At 44.8% G+C, this 22,276-nt stretch overlaps 2 protein-coding genes across 11 annotated transcripts in view; one reads left to right on the forward strand and one right to left on the reverse strand.

Moving 5' to 3' along the window:
* Positions 1-22,276, reverse strand: part of LOC308460419 (zona pellucida-binding protein 2-like) — a 27,585-nt gene continuing 5,309 nt past the window's right edge. For 2 of the 9 annotated variants that reach the window (XM_080976804.1, XM_080976801.1), the window contains exons 2-10: positions 20,966-21,142; positions 18,657-18,782; positions 16,396-16,539; positions 13,121-13,339; positions 11,083-11,159; positions 10,126-10,300; positions 8,912-9,073; positions 2,801-2,873; positions 1-955 (exon numbers count right to left, since the gene is read on the reverse strand). In XM_080976804.1, coding sequence (XP_080832930.1) covers positions 562-955; positions 2,801-2,873; positions 8,912-9,073; positions 10,126-10,300; positions 11,083-11,159; positions 13,121-13,339; positions 16,396-16,539; positions 18,657-18,782; positions 20,966-21,116 — 1,521 coding nt within the window. In that variant the 5' untranslated portion in view covers positions 21,117-21,142 and the 3' untranslated portion in view covers positions 1-561. Of the gene's footprint in view, positions 956-2,800; positions 2,874-8,911; positions 9,074-10,125; positions 10,301-10,772; positions 10,850-11,082; positions 11,160-13,120; positions 13,340-16,395; positions 16,540-18,656; positions 18,783-20,965; positions 21,143-21,463; positions 22,018-22,276 lie in introns of those variants that run through there. The other 7 variants (XR_013978563.1, XM_080976800.1, XM_080976803.1 and 4 more) reach the window with 7 other exon arrangements.
* The window catches only part of GLIPR2 (GLI pathogenesis related 2), a 26,969-nt gene continuing 22,869 nt past the window's right edge, over positions 18,177-22,276 (forward strand). For both annotated transcript variants that reach the window (XM_080977084.1, XM_080977086.1), the window contains exons 1-2: positions 18,177-18,221; positions 19,091-19,198. In XM_080977084.1, coding sequence (XP_080833210.1) covers positions 18,188-18,221; positions 19,091-19,198 — 142 coding nt within the window. In that variant the 5' untranslated portion in view covers positions 18,177-18,187. The remainder of the gene's footprint in view (positions 18,222-19,090; positions 19,199-22,276) is intronic.

Consider the following 22,276-nt stretch of genomic DNA (forward strand, 5'->3'; position numbering starts at 1 on the left):
GCAATATTAGACAATTTATTCAAGGGGTTCTTTTCTCTAACAGGCTCTTAGACTTTTCAGTATTATGATATGTGCCCAAGTCACGTTGCTTCAGATTAACCATTTTGAACATATTCTTCTAACTACTACTAGCAATACACAATGCAAATCACATAGAATACACAGAGATTATAGTATTGTATATGGTATATCCTTACATTTTCCACTTGGCTTACAGAATACAATAGTTCTAAACTCAGCATTGCTTTTGGTCTAGATTCTTCTTTGGCTCTGTAGCAAGTTCTTTGTAAAGTAAGCTTCTTCAACAATTTCCATTATCTGCTAAACTGGACAGTTTGCCAGTTTGAGGGGAAAAAATGAGTGTACTTCAATGCACTGCCCTCTTGAAGCTATATTATCCTGCTGAAGTGCTCTCCAGAAATAGAGTGACTGAAAATTGCTTCCCAATTGCAAGCACTAAGCAAGCTCATTTTTCAGCTTTCTTGCGAATATTGTTTAGGAAGTTATTCCTCTGTTTCCTAATTGCAGGATTATGCAAATCTGTGAAGAACCTTACAGCAGCTAGGGCAGATTGTGCTTCATTATGTCAACTAATCTCTGCTGATTGGGTGGCAGGTCCTTTGGAATAAAATTGTCATTGTCCAGTGTGGGTATTGACTTGTCTTCAAAGCTACTTTCTAAATCGCTTAGTCCTGTTTGGAGAGGAGATGGACTTGTACCAGCAGTGGTGGGTGGTTCTGTCGCTTCATCGTTGCTTAACAATCCCACCGATTCATCTTCTAGAAAATCAACTTTGTTTCTGTGCATTTTGATGGGGCTTAATTTGCTTCTTTGCTCTTGTACTTCTGCATCACTTGCAATATTCGCAAATGCCTGCAGCCTCCTCTTAAGTCCAGATTCTGCTTCTCTGATGTATTGAGCAGCTATTGTTTTTTTGCAGCACCTACCTATGATGCTGTGTGAGAGATGTGGGAAAAATTAGTCAGCTGGTATTATAGGTGAACATACTTCCTATCCACTGCTAAGTAATTCATTTGGGTCTAGGCTGCCCTGGAATGAAAGGGATTTAACTATAAAGGGGGTTGGGGTCAAACTGTATGATGGGGAAGGAGATTTGTGGCCTTCCAAATGTTACTGGACCACATCTCCAAACACCATTCTGGCTGGGGCTAATGGGAGTCCAGTAACATCCAGTAAGACCACAGATTTCCCACCTCTCCCATAAGATACACTTACCCTGCTGTGGCGAAAGCTCACAAAATGTTCATTCGCAGTTTAATGAATTACATAAAGTGTAATCATGTAAAAACAAATAGACACATCAACAGCACAGAAAGTTAAGTGCAGCATCCAAATTCCACTGTTATAGCACAGCCCTTTCATGAATGATGAAGAATTCTCAATCGGCATGATATTGACATTATTCCCCCTGAAACAGATGGGAGTCATGCCAGACACCAGCACATACATCTCTACCAAGGAAAAGGAAATTCAGGGCAGTTGATTTTCTTCATTTGCTTTTTGATAGTTCACCACCCTTTCCCCACCCCACTCTTGGCCGTCATAGTGAACTAGAGTCATATACACACCATACATTTCAGGCCCATGGCTTCTCCCCCAAAGAATTATGGAAACTAATTTACTCCTCACAGATCTATAACTCCCAGCACCCTTAACAAACTACAGTTCCCAGGTTTCTTCAAGGGAGGCCATGTGCTTTAAATGTGACCCTGGACATCAGCTGAAAGTTCTACACAAAAGTGTAGGAAAAGCCCTATGGCTCATTCCCTTGTTACAAAGCAACACTGGGAGCTGGTGATTTGAAGGACGGAAACCAGAGTGGGGTTGCCTAACTGGAATATGGCAACCCTAGGCAAGGATCACAGGCTGACGGGAGTGGTAATTCAAAAGAGCTGGAGGAGCTTGGAGAAGTCTGCCCCATTCCATTTTCCCAATCCTCTTTGCTTAAACAGAATAGGGCAGGGGAAGAACTAACGCCCATTATCAGTGTTGCTGGCCAGTTCAAGCTTTGGCTGCTTTAAAGTTAAAATCAAAATGTTGGGAGAACTGATAACAGATCTCTTAAGCACAGGCTGAGGGTCCTCAGACTCAGGGGCCAAATGTGGCCCTCCAGGTCTCTAACTAGCCTTTGCAACTCTCCTTGGGCCACACAACCATGCTTGAGTGCTTTTGCCTGGCTCAAATACATCCTTGAACTCTGGCCAGGCCTCCTGCTGGTTTGGACTGAGGGTGAGGAAGGCTGTGTGAGTATCTGCAGAAAGCAGCCTACTGTACTGTGGTAAGGCAACATTTCCATTCGTTGGTCTGTTCCCTTTCGCCTCTGGCCCTGCCTGCTGCTGGCAGGCAACCTCCAGAAGATTGCTCAGAAGGCAATGTGGCCCCATGGCTGAAAAGGAACCCCCTTCCCCACTTCTAGCATAAGATGTTGTTTTGGCCCTCGGCAAGGATTCAAACTTGCACTTCTCATCTTCAAAGTCAATGCAGCAACTGCTCTGTGGCTTGTGCTGCAGTTTTGTACAACTGTGTGGAATGTAAGGGGATTTTAAAGGAAAAGCAGAAGTTAATTCAAATCTTTTGTAAGAAATTCTAGGCATAAAACTGCTAGCTGCCTTCATACACATGTGGAGCATCACATATATGACACCTATAGAACTTGCTATGGAAGCCATATTTTCCTAAAGCAACAGGCTTCAGCTCCTGCAATGCAGGGGAGCACAGGGGTTAGAGGTGATAAACAGATATAAAGTATAAGTTCAATGTAAAAGGGTAGGGTACTTACAGCCAAATTGTCACAAGAATAAGACTGGTTCCTGCGGAAGATATTAAAAAAACCATCCACATTGGTAGAATTTCTGAAAAACATGAACAAGAACAGAGATCTATTTAGCATGGCGACTATACACAAACATCACACACACAAGCCCTTGAAAAGGGCTTGCCAGCCCACCTCTGCCCCCTGCTAGTGGGCCTCAACAAGGATGCTCTTCCAACCTTCGTTCCGATCCTCAGAGCACGAGGTAGGGCAGGGAGGTAGCATCACACCCACACCCATTGTCCTCTTTACTTCATGCCTCAGACCACTCCTCTTTGGAATACAACAGCAGGTCCCACGGCAGCAGCATCACCCTTCCTCCTCCCTGTTGGGTTGTGCTGCTCTCTCTTACTATAGGGGACATAGGATGGCCATCAGCCTTGGCTGGGCCTTGCTGCTGTGCAATTTAAGTGGATTTGTATTGCAAATTCTCTCGGCACATAACACCACAGCTGTGAAGGCAGGCAGGAAAGTGTGTGTGGTGAGGAGCTAGAGCAGACTTCCCCAACACAGTCCCATCCAGATGTTAGGGACCACAACTCTCCATCATCGCCAGGATGGTTCAGAGATGATGGGAGCATCTGAAGAGCACCATGCTGGAACAGGCTAAGCTAGAGGGAGAGTTGAGCAGGGATTCCTGTTGTTCAGTGCCATCCAGCTAGCTAGCTAGCCTGCTTTCCCCCCTGAATGGAATCTATAGTTCTTTCTTCCTCCATATGACTAGCAGAAACATTGTGAATTAGGCAGCAGGTATGGAATTCTGCAAATCTGCTTAGTGATAACCAATACATATCCTGTAAATATGCTATAGCATGGTCAACAACCATTCTGGATGACTTAGAATTTCAAAAACAGGAAACAGAATCACACAATAAAACCACTGAGCAAGCCACATAACAGAACCTAACCCACCAATCCTCTAATCATGCTTTCCCCCCCCAAAAAAAGAGTTTTGTGCTGCCCTCTAAAAACAAGAAGACTTGGACTTTTGCTAGATATGAACATTTCCCAAAAACCAGCCAGAAGGACAGTCACTGACGCCAAGGAAGAAAGCCTGCTTTGGTGGCATCAATGATCGTGTGTTTGGCTGTTTCTGGACAGAAATCAGAAGAAGCATCCAATGGAAATCAGTGAAGCATTCTTCTAGTAACTAGATGATGCCATAATGATTATGAAGACTCCAGAACTAGCCAGTGCACACCACTTTAAATTTCAGTATGTTTGATAAACTAGCAACCTGTGCCAAGAGAAGTGCAGAGTCGAAGTCTGTGTGTGTAGTTCAATATGACCATTAAGACAGAGAAATGCTTTTTGGTCAATGTGACAACTAAAGCTAAATGAAGTCTTTGGGCAAGAAACTCTTCTTTCATTTCTGCAACGGCCAATAGGGTTGATGAACAAGCTGTTATGAAAGCCAATGGCCCCCTTTCAAAAAGTTTTCAGAAAACGTTGGGAAAGGGTAATCATACCCTAGAAGAGGAGGGCCAGCTTGTCTGTCTCAGAACTTTAGACGTCAGTAAGAAGAGCCCTGACATTAAACTTCACCTGCCAAAGCATCAAGACAGCAAGTGATTTAGGCAGCTAAGCAAGTTCAGCAGCAGGGCTAGGAAGCAAGGGCAAACCACTCAGCTTCTCCACTCTTAGTCCTAAGAAATCCCAAGCTCCCAAGTCAACTAACTCAACAAACGGTAAAGAAAAAAGAACTGTAGATTGAAGCCAGTACTGTATGGGTGAGGGGGCTGTCCAGTGTAATGTCATCTGTACACCTATTGGTTTAACTGGGTAGAAATTGTTATTGAAATGAACTCCTGGTCCCCAAGGAATGAGTTCCCTTGAGTTCCCCAGGTGACTGACCTAGGGAAGCAGAGAGGCAGAGAGACTGTTGGATGAGGACTTGGGGTGTGGGGTGGTAGCTGTGTCCCACTTCCGAGACTGCAGCTCCTCTGCTGCCATGGAGAAGCAGGGTGTGGGGGAAGGAAGGCATCACTCTGAGGAAGACAGAAAGGATTCCTTCAAAGGAACCCTTTCCTTAGAGATCAAGCAGGTAAACTCTCATGCCAAGGATACCCCTTCTGGTGGGAGGATCCTGGTAGTGGGTGATTTGCTCATTGGATAGCTGGGTGTGTGGTGGTTACACAGACCACAGGGTGACTTGCCTGCCCAGCAAGAGGGTTGTGGACACTGAGTCAGGGGTCACTCCTGGCACCAATATGTGGGGGGAATGTAGCTGAGAGATTCTGGAGGCTGCTGGGCTTTCTCTGAAATGCTATCAGTTCCACACACGGAGTCAGCTACACAGGTATGGCTGTGCTGTTTCAATGAGTGAATGAGAGGGTGACGGCCGGAGAAGGGGGCTGGATTTGTTAGGCACTAGGGAATGTTTTGGGACAAGCCAGATCTGGGCTGCTCTTGAACCAGCTCACAAATAGGTTAACATTCTATCCAGTAACTTCATTCAAACTCCATTCAAAAGCAGCCCCAAAGCTGATGACATTGGTATCTAGCAACCCCTCCCCCAATCTTTTATACCTCAATCCGAAAGGGCAGAAAGTCCCCCTCAGAGTTCTTCTGGCTCCATTTTGCAGGCTTCCAGGGCTGGACGGTGGGACAAGGCAGGTGGAAACATCCATCCCTTGATAGAAAACAGAGTCTCTCTTCCCTCTCCTCCACTGCTTCCAAGCACCAGTCCAGCGCCTGCACAACCTCTCCCAATTCAGATGGGAAGGAAAAGTAGACCTGCATGTCATCAGCTCCCAATGGCTCCATACAGATGTTGAATAATGTGGGAAACAGAATAAAATCATGCAGGACCCCACACCCCAAAAGCCGTGAAGGCAAGCAGGAAGCACCCAATTCCACTCTGTGATAGAGACGCTGCAGGTGGGAGAGGACCACTGCACCACATTGCCTTGAAGCCTTAACCCACCTGGTCGCTCCAGGAGACCGTGGTTATGGTGCCAAAAGCCAGAGAGAGATCAAGGAAAATCAACAAGGTTAGTATACCCTTAGAGTCTCTCTCTCTCTCTCTCTCTCTCTCTCTCTCTCTCTCTCTCTCTCCTGAAAGAAGTCATCAATCAGGGCAACCAAAGCTCTCTTGATGCCATGCTCAAGCCTGAAGCCTGAAGCCATAATTTGTTTCCTTCACTCAGACTACTTTGCTCTCCAAAAGGTCTTATCAACTGGGTGATAGTTGTTGAATACCTCAGGGTTCATGGGGTACCTCTTAGGAGGGATTAGTGAATATCATTCTGTCCTGTAATGACACATCGACCACTTCCTAGACTCCTCTTTCTTTGTGCTTTCTTTGTGCTAGATCATCTTTGACACGATGGGCAAGGCTGCAGAACTCGTGTTGGACCAAATCCCTGCACTTCCACTTCCTCAGGATGCAACAAGTGAAGCTGATCCTCACAAATCAGACTGGATCAGACTGTCCAACAGCCTCTGTGGGCTGCCATAACTGTGACCCCAAGTTCAGAGCTGTCACAAAGCAACTTTGTCCTCAAAGTGTAGTGCAAATTTATCACAGCAGGCTACCAATTCGTCAGTTAAGCCTTCCACCCCACTGGATCAACCTTAAGCGGCACTCACTATGGGGCACAACAGTGGCAGCAAAATATGCTTCCTCTGCCACCATTACTGTCAGATGGTAGCCATAATCAGGCACTCTATTCTGTGTTTGGTCCTATTTGCTACAAGACTTCTGCCACTTGCACTCTAGTGTGCACTCTATTGTGCGAAGCTTCTTGGGAAAAGAAGGGGCTTTCTGAGCTCCCCTTGGCCACAGGGCATTTTCAGGGGCAACCATTCCATAGTGCCATGGGGTGGTGAGGGCACCAAGGCTGGCAAGACAAGGAAGTCCTTGGGACTCGGGTCAGGAGACCTCAGCACTCCTGTGGAACACAAAGAGGTGCCAGAGGGGCTGGGGGATGAGGGGCCAATGTCAGAGCAGGAAGACAGCATGGAATACCAGGAGCCCAGGAAAGAAGAAATCACACAGAGGAGGCTAGGACCCTGGAAGAACCTGACTCCCCCACCCCCCGAGCCAGGAGGAGGATTAGGAGGGCAGAACAGTTGGGGCAGTGGCTATTAAGGCATGCAAGATTGAGAGCACATGACTCATCACCAGCTGAAGTCAATTGAGAATCAGGCCAACACCAATGAAGCCAAGTCTCAGGTGCTGAGTCTCTGCCCAGCAACTAAGCAGAGAGGGAGCAGGCACTCTGATCTGACAGAGGCAAGAATGATGGAGGGAAATGAGGAGAGCATTGCCGGAACCGCGGAGGACTGCATGGGTGGAGCCAGGGAGCTGCTGTGACTTTGGATGCAGGAGGCAGCAGAGGCAAGGGATAACATTCATTCATTCATTCATTCATTCATTCATTCATTCATTTAAATTTACTTGTACTCTGCCCATCCAACTGACACTTAGGAACCACTGGTGTAGAAGACTGCAGTGCTTCTGGGGACCAGACATTCTAATAGGTTCCCCCACCCGTGTGGGGGCAGTCTGCTACAGCCAGTCAATATCTCTCCAGGGGTGAACTGTCCACATATTTCCATACAAGAAGTGCCTGATTTTGTGTGCACCAAGAGAAGTTACATGAAAAAATCTGAGCCCCATATAATAGCTGTGCTAGGGGTTTAGCTTGGAACACTTCCAGGACTGTGGGCATATGTTTGCCACCTTTTGTGTGGAAAAAGCTTGTCAGAATTTTGGCGCTTTGGGATGCTTTTTCTTTTGCACATTTCTGGTGTGCTCCCCATGACCCCGTGGCCTGGAAAATAAGGCCAAGATATTTGAAAACTTTAACCTGTTCAATTGGCTGGTTGTCCATACGCCATTTATGGGCTCTATAGTTTCTTGAGAAAACCAAAGTCTTGTAATTCATGGCTGGCACTTACCATGGATCCATGGAAGCTGTCCAATCAAAGTTCCTAAGGCAATTTTTTTCCTGTACCACCCTGTGTCCCAAATGCATCATTGTGCCTAGAGTCTAATTTGCCAAAGCCTAAATAATATTCCTGCCAACCTAGCAGTTCGAAAGCACATCAAAGTGCAAGTAGATAAGTAGGTACCACTCCGGCGGGAAGGTAAACGGTGTTTCTGTGCGCTGCTCTGGTTCGCCAGAAGTGGCTTAGTCATGCTGGCCACATGACCCAGAAGCTGTACGCCGGGTCCCTCGGCCAATAAAGCGAGATGAGCACCGCAACCCCAGAGTCGGCCACGACTGGACCTAATGGTCAGGGATCCCTTTACCTTTAAATGATATTAAGTGTCAGAACGACTTGGCCACAGTAAGGACATTTTGCCCATGGTATGACCATTTCCCATCCTTCTACTTTGATTCTCTGGCACCCTATCTGTATAACCTAGCAATTCCAAAATACAGATGCACAAATATAGATACCCTCACAAGACTGAATGTATTGCCCTTGGCTGTACTTGCGGAACGATCCCAACAGATTCCATATGAAAAACGCTTATGTCCCTGCGGAGATGGCAGCACCGAATCAGTGGCGCATGCCCTCCTGGCTTGCACTCTTTACAAAGACCTGAGGAATGAGATTATCACCCCTCTTCTATTGTCCATTCCGGGTCGCCCAGCCACTGCCACAGTGTCTTCTCTCCTGGCAGATCAAGGGGAGCAGATGACAGCAAAGTTTGCAAGGTTTTTTTTACCTGGGACAATCAGAATAAGGTCCACTATTTGACTGCTGATTTAGGACCCTAAACTGTGTTTTATATAATCAACTTTTTATTGTCTTCTAAGTACATCACAATGTTCTTTTGTTGCTATGGCCTATAGCTGATGCAAATAAAGTTTCATTCATTCATTACATGAAAAATGTATTTCACACCTAGACAACAATATACCCTGAGCACAGCGAAAGTGGGGAACTAAAGTCAGTCAAAATCATAGAGTACTGCAGAACTGCCTTCTAAATATGGGTGTTGTATCAGCATCACAAACTGACTGAAGCAAGAACTACTTTAGCCTCATGTGAAAACACCCCACCAGATACGGAAAACCAAAAGACCAATTCCTACAATGCCTGTGGAGATAAGCTACTTACTATGACAACTTCTTCCTGTCTTTGCACCCTCTCCATCACTGCTTTGTGTTTTGGGACAATTTTCACATGCTGCTTGACCATACTTTTCATTGTAGGATCCAGCAGGACACAGAGTGCAGATGGTACCATATTCTGCACTGAATCTACCTGGTGGGCAGGTGACTATCAAAAATAAAAGACATGGGGACAACACACACAAAATTACTACGGCTCTCATTCACTTAAATTTATGAGCAATTATTAGCCTGCTTTTGACTTTCATTCATGGCAGGCTGAATGTCCAGCTTCGGACGTTACACTGATGTGACTAGACATGCCGCCTGGTGCTCCATTCACAGTAATTTCAGAAATGGGTCCTTTGCACCTCCCTCTACATAGGGAAATGTACAACCTCATTGGGGAATTTAGCCACATGTACCTGCCCACAGAGACAATCCTGCAAAGACCAAGTACACTAATACCTCTGCGAACATCTAGTGTCCATTCCAGTGAACGTCCATGGCAAACCCAGAAGTACCAAACAGGTTACTTCTGGGTTTGCCGCTCGCGCATGCGCAGAAGCACTAAATAACGCTCCACACATGCTCAGAAGCACAAACCACTCTGCGCGCGTGCACAGACGCAGTGCTTTGCCCTGCATCCTTTTTAGCTAATGGCCAGGGTTCCGGAACGGATCCTGGTTGCAAAACAAGGTACGATTGTAGGTGAGTTACATAAACAAAATCAGCACTCATTTGTTATAAGTAAGCAAAACACTGAGAGCATAGCTCCCAATTTTGCCCATGAAGCAGTTTCCCCAAAACCATGCCAGGTGTGAGGCAGGTAGAGATACGGCTGGATCAGCTCCGAGACTGAGTTCCCCACAGGGAACTGGGTCACACAGCCGATCCCTGCAGAAAGCAGCCTTGAATTCACTTCCCATCAACAGGCAGCCTGCTTCTCAGAGGCCCTGCATGGTGCCTTGAAGTCCTGGTGGCCATTACCTGATGTCCCTGTTAGGTTAGTGATTGACAGGCGGGCACTAATGTTCATTCTTTCCCCCTTATTGCAATAATGTGTTTTTGCCATAATGATCTCCGTACCCCAAGAAATTTGTTTCCAATTTTAAAAATTAAAAGAAGAAAAATAGGTGAAGGAAAAAATCAGCAAGAAACTACATTTCATGAAAATTAGTCAGCAGTACTTTTTTTAACATACAGACTCTGGAAACTCACCACAACACCCTGGGCACTCCGTGTTATTGCTGAGGGCATTTATGATCTTCCCAAATCCTGGCTTGCAGTGGTCTACTTTAACTGCATTCAGTGTACCATGAAGGTAACTTGAATAATCACTGTGAGAGGAGTTCGCGTTTTCGACTTCAAAGAACTCACTGATCTTGGTATATGCCTAGGAGTGTGACAGTTAACAAGAGCTGCACATTAACATAGACCAAACTGTGACCTAGCTAGAATCACGGTGAGTTGTGGATAAAATACAACACAAGTGCCATCTTGTGCCCAAGACTGAGGGGGCCCGGCGTGTGATGTCACATCCATGCGCCTTGCACATGACGGCACATTGTCAGGCAGAGTGCGCGTAAGCCTGTCCTGCCCTCCATTCCACCCTCTTCTGGGTCCAAAAGGACCTGCGCATCAGCAGTCATGCGTGAATTGGACGTGTGCAAAATGGTTGCCACCTGTACTGCCAGCTTATGATCAACAGATGAAAGACCCACAATAACACAATTCATTTACACCTCACAAAACATGAGTTCTTTACATGGTTTGGGGTTAGCACTGGAGGACTCTTGTGGCTTTAACAGCTATGTGGCAGGCAGATATTAAACAGTATGGAATGACAGTTATGGGGAAAGCTTCACCTGTTAATATTCTGTCTGTTGGACATCTTATTATTTGTATGTGACCCCTGATTTATTTTTGTAAGCTCCACCACCACCTGCAAAAGAGGGTGCAAGTTTGCATGTGAGATAATATTACACAAATATTATGCAAATTTGTGCCTTCTTTGGCAACTGCAGCAGAGCTCAATCTACATACAGTATACCAGGTCCCCAAAATATTGTTGGACCCCTGATTTTGCACACTTATAAGTTATTATTTTTGCCATAAGTTCTGCAAAATAGCATGGCCATTATTGCACTGTGAACCTTTGGTATAATTTTACTTCACCTCCTCCATGTTGCTGGTGGAATTTCCACATTGAGCACTTCTACAGAGGTCTGCTGTGGTCAGGGCTAAAGGGAAAACTGCAAATTAAGAGAAAGTAAGCAGCAATTTTTCTATTTTAATAAAACTTTTGTATGATGCAAGTATTCTTCCCATATGATAAAACCCATGTCTAACAACACGGTGACTTCACCACATGTAAGAATCTGTCTGCAATGCCAATATTTTATATAGCAGCAACCTTCTTGCACGCTAAAATTTGAAAACTATCATCGCATAATATGACCCCAGTGCTTTAGGTTCATTGTACAGTGGTACCTCAGGCTACATACGCTTCAGGTTACAGACTCCGCTAACCCAGAAATAGTGCTTCAGGTTAAGAACTTTGCTTCAGGATGAGAACAGAAATCGTGCTCCGGCGGCGCGGCAGCAGCGGGAGGCCCCATTAGCTAAAGTGGTACCTCAGGTTGAGAACAGTTTCAGGTTAAGAACAGACCTCCGGAACGAATTAAGTACTTAACCCGAGGTACCACTGTATATAGATCTTGTATATATCCATTCCAAAATTTTACAACTCATCTTATACCACTTTGTCTCAGGGCAGGATACATAACTCATTTAAAACAATACATGGCATAACATAATGCTCCTTAAACAATAAACAACCAGCAGCAATCTTAAAATAACAAGCAAATTACAGCCCTGTATCAGACTGTATTCCCTCACACAAACCTGCTTGGATTTTGAGGTCTCTGAGGAAAGGCCCATCTCTTGGTCCCACCACCCGCACAGACACACGTGGTGGGGACGCAGGACAGGGCCTTCTTGGTGGTGGTTGCTCCTGACAACTCTGAAACTCCCTCCCTAGAGAAGATAGACTGGCTCCCTCCTTGTAGCTATTCCAATGGGCTTTTGGGAGCTGACTGCTTTTAACGAAAGGACTGTGCCGTGTTGCTTTTAAAGTAATGATTTGTGTGGTTTTAATAGATTTTAATGTGTTATATATATTCTAAATTTTTATTTGTTTTTAATGACTCTCCCCCCCCCCCCCCCCCGTTTTAGCTGTTCTTATATCTATCTGTAAGCTGCCCTGTGTCCTTATCGGGGAAAGAGGAGGAGTGTATACTTTCATTTATATCCCACCAAGGAGCTCAAGGTGGTGCTTGATGTTCTCCTCATCCCCATTTTATCCTCACAACAAACATGGTTAGGTAGGTTAGGCTGAGAGACCATGACCCAAGGTCACCCATGTGATTTTTGTAGCTGAAGTGAGGATTTGAACCCCACCAAAGTCCTAGTCCAACACTCTAACCACAACACCATTTATAGAAGGAGAAGGAGAAGGAGAAGGAGAAGGAGAAGGAGGAGGAGGAGAAGGAGAAGGAGAAGGAGAAGGAGAAGGAAGAAGGAAGAAGGAAGAAGGGAGAAGGGAGAAGGGAGAAGGGAGAAGGGAGAAGGAGAAGGAGAAGGAGAAGGAGAAGGAGAAGGAGAAGGAGAAGGAGAAGGAGAAGGTGGCAGCTGGGCTCCCAAATGGATGACCTCCTGGTGCCCAAACCAATTGGGTTGGTGGCCAGCTGTCTCACAAAGGGAGAATGTGCCATAGCTGGCCTGAATTGTCACATAATGTATGGCTCTTAGGGCTTTCCTTTTATTCTATTTCTATTATTTCTGTTTCTATTATCATTATTAAATACTGCATTTCATCTGAGGATAGCAGGGTGGTTTACCATATAAAAACACAAAAATACTTATCATAGTAACAAGCAAAAACAAGACCTCCACCCCAGTTTAAAAGGTCATATATTGTTTAATCAGCCAAAGGCCTGTAAGAAGAGGAATATTTTCACCTGGTGCCTAAAGACACTGTTTGTAATGGTGGCGCCAAGCGAGCCTCCCTGGGGAGAGCATTCCACGTGTGGGGAGCCACCACAGAAAAGGCCCGTTCTCATGTTGCCACCCTCCAGGCCTCTTGCCTACGGTATTTTCTTGCACACAATGGTCAAAAATAAAATAATGCAGAAGTAGTAAGATTTCACCTTACCTACAAACTGAAAGGTAAGCTTGTGTGTTATCTTCTCCAGTGTGTCTGTAGAAGCATGACACTGTGTACTCCACTGCTTGATCTCACACCCCAGGTTGTAGACTAAGCTCTCCAATTTCTTTAAGAAATGCTTTTCAAATGAAGCAACCGCATTGGTTTCACAGGTTTGAACTGTGAATTCAGATGACAGGCGAAGACTCTTCTCTGGCATATGATACACTAAGAAAAGGAAAATATTCTCTCTTAACATGGTACAGGAATTACCAAAACCAGGACTAATGCATTCCTAAGCATAATATTTTATTTGTTTCTTTTTAGATATACCTACAGCCTGCCCTTACCAAATGGACACAAAATATTGCAATTAGAACAGGTGCAATGCACATAAAAATAATAAAATAAAACCAAAAACTAAGCAAAATGGAAACAATAGCAGTGAACTGCAATACGAGAGAGAAGTCAAAGATATAAAGAGGTTGTGTCCTGAACAATCATTGTGAAGTATATTATGACTGTGCAAGACGAAGCCCAGACATTGTTGTATATGTTACCTGTGTCTAGTTTCTGACAATTTGGTTGCAATATTTATTTTCTGGGATATTAATGACCCTCATGACCTAATGCCTATGGACATATTTTTTTCCCTATAATGGCATGAAAAAGAGCCCTGTGCTCCTACCTCCATTCAGATCCAGTCCTAGAAACCTCTGTCCAACCCAAAATGAACATTGGTTCCTTTCCACAAACTTTGCCTAAAATTGCCGTTGACTGCATGGGCTCCATTTCAATCATTAACACATTCCTGGTTGGAGCACTTATGGGTATAAGAAGCATGTCATCTTCTGCCAATTGAAGACGCTTCATGCATCTGACAAAGTGTGACCTCAAGTCCACAAAAACTGTAGCCATAAAACACAGCTATTAATTCTTATGGTGCCACAAGGTTCTCTTGTTCTTGTTGCCCCAGTCAGAAACATTGCGCTTATAGTGTAAGTTCAGTTTCTTCCATAGATTCAGATTATCTCACAATGGACTGTGTCTTTCCATTGCTTTAGAGGCACAATTATGCAACAACTGTCATGTATTCTACTCATACTGATCCAGCGCAGAACTCCAAAGCATAGTTAGCAGAGCAAAAACGTTGCAGGATTTCCCAAAAAAATAAGACCAGCAGAGCTTTACTGCTACTGAAAGCAAATGAGCATAATGGTCACAAATCCAAAAGATTCAGGATTGGCACTGTCCATAAGAAATCCAGCTGCGGAAGACTCAACTTAAACTTACAATGACTTATAATAAGACTAAATCTTAACACTAAGCATACTATGTACAGAACACCACACCAGAAGGAAAAGAGATAGAGTGAAATCCGGGCTCCTTCTGGCCTTATTTTTATAGTCAGCATGACCTCGGCAGAAGAGGCTATAATGTGACTGAATGTTCCTTTTTTCTGTTTCATTCCTTGCTTGTTTCTAATTGTTTCCAAATGTATTTTTGTGTTGCATTGTCTATTTATGAAAATATTTTTCAGATGTCCTTCATCCTTATGAATATCCTTGTTGTTGTAAGGGTGGAACTGGGTAATCTCCATTCACTGAAAAGAATGAACAGTGAATGGACAAGCCAATATTCCTTTGTTCTTCACTTATGCACTTGGTGGTGCAGCCACCACATCAAGACAGCATCTGTATGCAATATAGTACTAAAGAGAAGAGGTACGTGTCCAACAGCCCACCCTACAGGTGTCTAAACAAGAAACACTGGTTCTGAAGATAGCAGAAGATACCAACAGCTGAAAATATGCTAGGGAGAGGTGTGTGTGCATGCACATCATTTTCACATGCAGCCAGAATGCCCTTGAAACTTCCCCCATCCCCATTCTGTTTACCATCCATCCTCAAGGCTCTGCCCCTACTGAGAAGGCACCATAGTTCTTTGCAGCACTTAGACTTTGCATAAACAAAGGCAACCCAGTCAGATGGGCGGCATACAAATAATAAAATTATTTTATTTTTAAAAATATATTTCTTGGTCTTTATGGGGGAAAGTCCTAATGTTAGAAACATCTCTTGATATTATTGTAAGTGAAGGCACATAAGAATCTTGCTGGTATGACCTAAATGAATGAATAACAGCCAGAGATCTGTGAAAGCCTTGTTGCTTGCTGCTTCCCTATCAGTACAGGTATTCCAGCCACGGCTATTACTCAACCAGGTTCCAGTCACTTCTAGAAAACTGAGGACAGGGACCCCCCCTGTGGTGCGCCAATGATTCTAGTTCCTCCCAAGTTTATCAGTCAAAATTAATTTGCTGAATTTACACACAGCTGCAGAGTAGGAGTTGCTAAATGTTAAGACTGTTGTGCTTTTCAGAACAGTTAGTATATTAAATAATTCTTCTCCCTCTACTCAGTTTTAATTTAGAACTTCTGTTCTACTCTTAGGAAATGACACCTCAGAATAAGTTTTCCCCCAACTGTACCCAACTCCCCAACCTCTGCTATAGCATCCCTGATGAGTGACTGGTCACCTGCAGCTTACAAACCTCTAACAAAGAAAAGTCCATTACTTTTCAAGGAAGTCTGCTTGGACACTGAAGAGCCACAAATCCTGGGGCTTTAGGGTGAAGGACGGGTTATAAATTAAATTATTTCTAATAACAACAAGAAGAAGAATTTGCCCATCTCCTGTTCCCAATATGTCACTAGTTCTGAATTATTTCTAAAACTATATGTAGATAGAGGCTCCAAGATGGAGATCATCTGCCCTTGGAGATGTTGTATCTTGTTTTCTGAGCAAGGCAGTGCAAATGTACTCATTTGCAATTGTTTTGGTATGTGGTTTTGGTTTTGCACCATCATTGCACTCAGCTAATAAGACACAATGCAGCCACAGAGTAAGACAATGCATCTCCACCAGGTGGCACCCTAGCTTAATTTTATTGTCCTCCTTCAGTGTTTGCCCACCCCTTGTCCTGCCCCAGATACCTGAATTGCATGCGCTTACACTGAATAAACTTCCAGAATGCCTGGGCAGAGTCCAAATATTTCCTGACTATTTCTTAAGCTGATGGTGCTAGCTGACACTTAACCAAGAAGTTAGTAAGGCCCAATACATTTTTGTGGTTTTCAAGATACTATTTTCAAATCACTCTTTTCAAATCACTCTTTTCAATAGTATTTAAGGGTTCTAGATTTCCATGCTTTCCTGAGTATTTTACAAATTAATACCATGGATGCAAAACAACAAAATTAAAATTACTAAAACCTTACTTACCGTAAACCATGAAATGGATTTCAGTAGTCATTTGTTCAGCTTTGTATATATAATTCACTTTGCAAGTGTAACCTCCAGAGTCACTGCCTTCAATATTATAAATCTGCAAGCTACCATCATCCGTTAAAAGAAACCTCTGTGATTCTACAAATAAAAACACATCACCCAAAATATCAGCAATGGGATGCTCAATGCCAATGTCAATTAACTAATCATAAATCATAACGATGGACTTCCGTCAAGGCAAGATGGCGGGCGCCACGGCCATGTGGAGCTCTTGAGGTCCGCCAGCACCAACTGTGCTGCCTGGCTGGTTCCTGAGCCGCCAAAACCGCCACCGCCATGACTGGGGGGGATCCAGGGCACTTGGCGCAACAGCCAGGGGAGCCGCTCAGAGCCCCCAGCCCCCCTAGTGGGAGCACCTGACCAACAGCCCAATGGAGCTCCAGGGTCTGAAGGCCTCCAGAGCCAGGCAGAAAACAAAACAAAGAGCAAAAGGAGACCCCCCCCCCAGGGGCAGAGGAAGGGGTGTGTGGTGGGGGTGGGACATCCTGGGTGTCACCTCTGAGGAGGGTGACAAAATGCTGGGCAGCACTCACTGTGGGGCCTGCAGCACACCCGAGCCACACGTCTCTCCTGGGAGTGACATGGTGGTTTGGGCACCCGCAGGCTCCGTGCTGCCCCAAATGGTCCGCCATGAGGGTGGCTGGCCCTGCCCCTAGGCACAGGGCATGCGTGCTGCCCCAGGCGCCCGATCGGCTTGCTTCGCCACTGCCCCCCCCCCAAGCTGAGCACCATCTACGTGGAAATGTAACTGAACAACTATCTTTCTTTAGAATGTAGGCAGCCATCCTATAAACAATCCCATAAACACATAAAAGTCCTATTAAAACCAGCTAAGGCAGCAATGTTCTACCCACCTATCTGGGGGCAAGTCACATGACAAACACCCTTTCTTATATGGCCAGGCCATATAAAAATAAATGCAAGCTTCTTTCTGCTGCTCACTCTCATCACGGATGTTTTGCTCTCAGAAGAGACAAAAGACAAAGAATGGACAAAGCCATAACTGCATTTCTTGGCGGAACTGAATTTCCTGAACTCTATCCTAAACTGCTGTTTCTGGAAGGACTCCTGAATATTAACCCGGGGCGGGCACAGGGGAGAACGAAGGCGTCATGACACCCGGGGAGGGGCATCACTATGTAGGGCGCATGTGCGGCGTCTCTACGTACAACGCATGCACCGTACGTAGCACTGCTGCACATGTGCTGTACATAGCAGTTTCCTGGCGGCGCCACTCCAGCGCCATATGGACGGTGCTGGGATCCCTCCATCGCCACTACAGCAGCAAACAGAGGATCCTCTACATGTGTGTGTAGCGGCAACAGAGGGATCCCACCGCACTCAAGCAGCGCCGGCGGCAAACCGCTATGTAAAGCACATGTGCGGTGTCATTATGTACAGCGCATGTGATGCCGCACATGTGCTGTACAAAGCGGTTTGCCGCCGGTGCTGCTTGTGGCTGCAGCCACGAACAGAGAACCCTCCACATGCGGCTGTGGTGGCGCAATGGCTGTTCACGCCGCTGCAAGCCCCTGCAGGGTGCCTTCTTGTCACCCCCCCCAGACATGGCACCCGGGCGCACCGCTCCCTGCCCCCCCCCTGTTGCGACGCCACTGGGTGGGCAGGACCATGAGGCAAATCGAGGCAGGCATCTGAGGTGGCGTAATTCAAGGGGTCGCACCCTCTGCTGCCAGAGAAGTGAGGAGAAGCCACGCAACACCGCCTAATGAGGCTATGGCGGGGATTGCAAGGGGCGGCAGGTGCACAGGGTGGCACTCTCCTCTTCTGCCTCAGGTGGCAAAACAGGACGGGCTGCCCCAAGATGGAATGGAAGGGCAAAGGGTCCCAAAGCCCTGCCTAGGCTTTCTCTTCGAAGGAAGGAATTGCATGAGGGGAGACTCCTCAAGGAACACGCAGGGGCTGCTCACGGGATGCAATTCTGTGCACAGACTTTCAGCTGTGGTGCCAGTGCAGGAACACAGCTCACCAGCGTTTCCTCAGTGAAGTGCTCTTAGGACTGTCTGTGCTTATCAGAGCGGCAGGGAAATACATATATCAGAGTTAAATATATTTTTTTAAAAAATATGCAGCAAAATCCTAAGCACGTTTACTCAGAAATGAGCCTCAGAATTGAACTGGGCTTACTCTTTAGAAACTGTGCTAAGGACTGTACAATTAAACTATACTGTGGTTACCTCTAGTAATTTGTCCTCGGGGACCAGACCATACGTATTTGGGATCAATGATTCCCTCAATTAACAGCTTTTCAGTCAAACAATTTAGAATTAAACTGTTTGAATAAATAAGAATGTACGCTGGAACTGAAGTAGGAAAAAAAATCGAGTTAGAACGAGCTATAGTAATACATAAAACTTAATATTAAGAATACATTGCATTCCACACAGCCTTGGTGTGTAATACCTACTTACCCTACTGCAATAAAAGTGCTTGACTCTTCCCTAAGAAGTCAATGAGAACACTGAACTTAAAAATAGTGAATGACTGGTGAACGGACACATTACATGTTACATGCAAATATATGTATGGCAGCATTCACTTGGGAGAGGGCAGCTGTAAACAGAGAAACAGAAATAGAGGCACAACATTTTCCTTATCTTCCATTTTGCAGCAGTGGACGCCCTCCACCAATTTTTCTGCCCCAAAATTTACAGGCCTGCGTCTGAAGCCCAACGGAGGAAAATATGCTCAGAATGGGGAAGATGTGGAGCAAGAAACAGTGAGTTTTTTGTTTGTTTGTTTGTTTTTGTACTTGATTAATTTTATTGATTCAACCCTTGCAATACCAAACATGAACTTCATGGCCCACATGGAAAGTTTTTTGAAGTTTTATGCATGTAACAAGAAAACAATTATCCTTGCAAATAACAGCTAATCAATTTGCAAGAGATTAAGCAGAAAATGTATGTCAAGCTAGTTTACAAAGAGGGTCATAGAAAAAGAATTTGAGGACTTCTCCTGACTACTTGGGACACGCTGACACCAAACCCTACATACATTAAGCAAAATAAAAGAAACAGTGAGTTGGGAAAGCGTTAAGCCCCCCCCCTCCCACTTCTGCAATCTCAATCACCCCCTCCTGAATCATTTTCTAGGTTCTAAAAGGTCTGGTTTGCCACTTTTTTGCATCAATATGTAGTTTTACACGTTAATGGTCTTTTTGCTGACCTTCTCAAATTATAGCCCTCGAGCCTTTTACAAATAGGCTTTTTAAACTGTTGTGTTAAAACCACAACAATCATATGATGTGACAACAACTGGGCCTGCAGTTTGAAAGCCAGTAAGTAAGTCACAATTAGCATGGATACATCAGAGCCATCTAGATGACCTGCTTATTCAGCATTCATCCTGCCTTGTCCAGTCTTTACTAAGCATTTGTTCCAATTTATTGGGTAGAACAAGCATTGGTCTTGCATTCATCCTGATTTGTCTGTGAGATGTTCACACGTCTTCCTGTTAACCCCTCACCTTCCAATGCATTTTTCCCATCTCTTGCCAGATTGCAAACGGTCCATTTTTTAAGAAGTGGATTTATTGTACAGGAGCAACAGAGGGATTTAATGCTCTTTAACTGGGCAAATCTGAGGTTCTACTATGTCATTGAATTCCTCCTGCAAAATACTGGCAGTGCAGTCCTACACAGAAAATTACCATATCTTTTGCTCTATAAGATTCACTTTTTCCCTCCTAAAAAGTAAGGGGAAATGTGTGTGCGTCTTATGGAGCGAATGCAGGCTGCGCAGCTATCCCAGAAGCCAGAACAGCAAGAGGGATTGCTGTTTTCACTGCGCAGCGATCCCTCTTGCTGTTCTGGCTTCTGAGATTCAGAATATTTTTTTTCTTGTTTTCCTCCTCCAAAAACTAAGTGCATCTTGTGGTCTGGTGCGTCTTATAGAGCGAAAAATACGGTAAGTGAAGTCATTTCAGTTACCTTAGATCCTGATGTGCTTATTGTTAGACTGCAGATGATTTATTAACAATAATTGTAAACCACTTAACATCCAAAAATCTAAACGTAGTGCATAAGGAAGTGAAAGGCAATGCAATGCCAAAAACCAAAATAAAAACAGTGTAAGATGCAGTTCAAACTTAGCAATGACCTATAAGATATAATCAAATGATCAAGCAGAAGTACCTTAAAACAAAGAACTTTACTAAAACAAGCTTTTGTATCCAACTCCAAACTCTCTATCTCCTTCCTGCTCTATCTGTTTGTACTGAGTCACTTCCTGGTAACTGTGCCACTAAGTTTCACTCCCTGACTCCTGTCCTAATCCTTTTACTTGGTTCCACATACACTGATACAAACAGCTACTCTAGAACACCCAAAAAGTTCCTAACTTGGGGTTTTTAAACAGTGATCTTTACAGTTGCCGCTCTTGAGTGGGAAGTAACTAGAGACATGCAATAGAACAAAACTTCAGAAGGGGGAAAGTGCTTAATCCACTGTCTGAAATCAACAGGTGTAAGCAGTGATTTCAGTTACCAGTTCTTTCTTCTGCTCCAGTTATCTGGTTATCTGAAGCTGGCAGGTCTTCTGGGACAGATGAAGTGTTATCATACTCAGTCTCTGACTCTGCTGGTGTATCTCTGATTTCCCTCTTCAAGTGCATCGTCCTTCTTCTTAACAGACACATTTTATTCACAAAACATGGATTTCCAGCTAGAGCAACATCGACAAAAAAGAAAGAAAGAAAGAAAGAAAGAAAGAAGTTTGAAAAACAAAAAAGGCCATCAAAATAAAACCTAGAGAATATTCAACAATTTATATTAAATTAATTAGTGAATTGCATCTATTTAATTTTATGCTTATCTGGCTACATGGAGTTTTGCAAGTGTGCAGTTTGCAACAACCAAAAATGCCTATTCCCAATCGACCAGCATAACACCGTTGCCATTCTCTTTAAGGCTATTGAATCACTTTTGCTCCCCACCCAAGCTCTTCCTTATTTAATGCAGTTTTCACAATCCTTCCTGCACCAACCATAAGCATGGTTAGCTCTTCACCAGTATTTGGATCCAGCTTCAAACCATGGTTGCAAATCCTAGTTGCAGTGAGGCAACCTGCTCAGACAGCAGGATCCACAGGGGAAGAAGATCCTGATGTAGATCTTTATTCAGGGCTGGTCTACCCATGAAGCGAGGCGAGGATCCCCAGCGGATGGCAAGAGGTTCAACCCTCTCACTCTTCCTCCGGTCTTCTGTCACTTACAGGCAGCCCCTGAGAAAAGGAGGGGGAGCAACAACAACAGAAGCACGAAAGCAAGCTTCAGCAGGCGAAGCCGACGCTGTAGAGGGCCTCTTCTTGCCACCATGGCCTTCGTTCCCTCCTTTTCACACATGGGAGGCAACCCTCCACCCAAACAAGCAGCTCAGGCAAGGTGTAGCAAGCGTAGCACTGAGATGAGAGACTCAGACATGCAGGATGTTCACGGTCCTTGGAGTCACCTGTGTGGGCCAGAACATTCCAGGCAGGGCACAGCGACAGTTGGGAACCGGCAGTTGGGCACTGTGGGAGTGAGACCACAGGTCTTCCTTTCTTCATGCCCTCCAAACTGCATTACAGGCAGGTATTGGTTAGGGTAACAGGATGGCCCTTAAAAAACAGGGACATCACCTTGCCAACAAAGGTCCATATAGTTAAAGCTATGTTTTTCCCAGTAGTGATGTATGGAAGTGAGAGCTGGACCATAAAGAAGGCTGATCGCCGAAGAATTGATGCTTTTGAACTATGGCGCTGGAGGAGACTCTTGAGAGTCCCATGGACTGCAAGAAGATCAAACCTATCCATTCTGAA

Source organism: Podarcis pityusensis, assembly GCF_964106645.2.
Source record: "Podarcis pityusensis genome assembly, chromosome: 13".
Taxonomy (NCBI): domain Eukaryota; kingdom Metazoa; phylum Chordata; class Lepidosauria; order Squamata; family Lacertidae; genus Podarcis; species Podarcis pityusensis.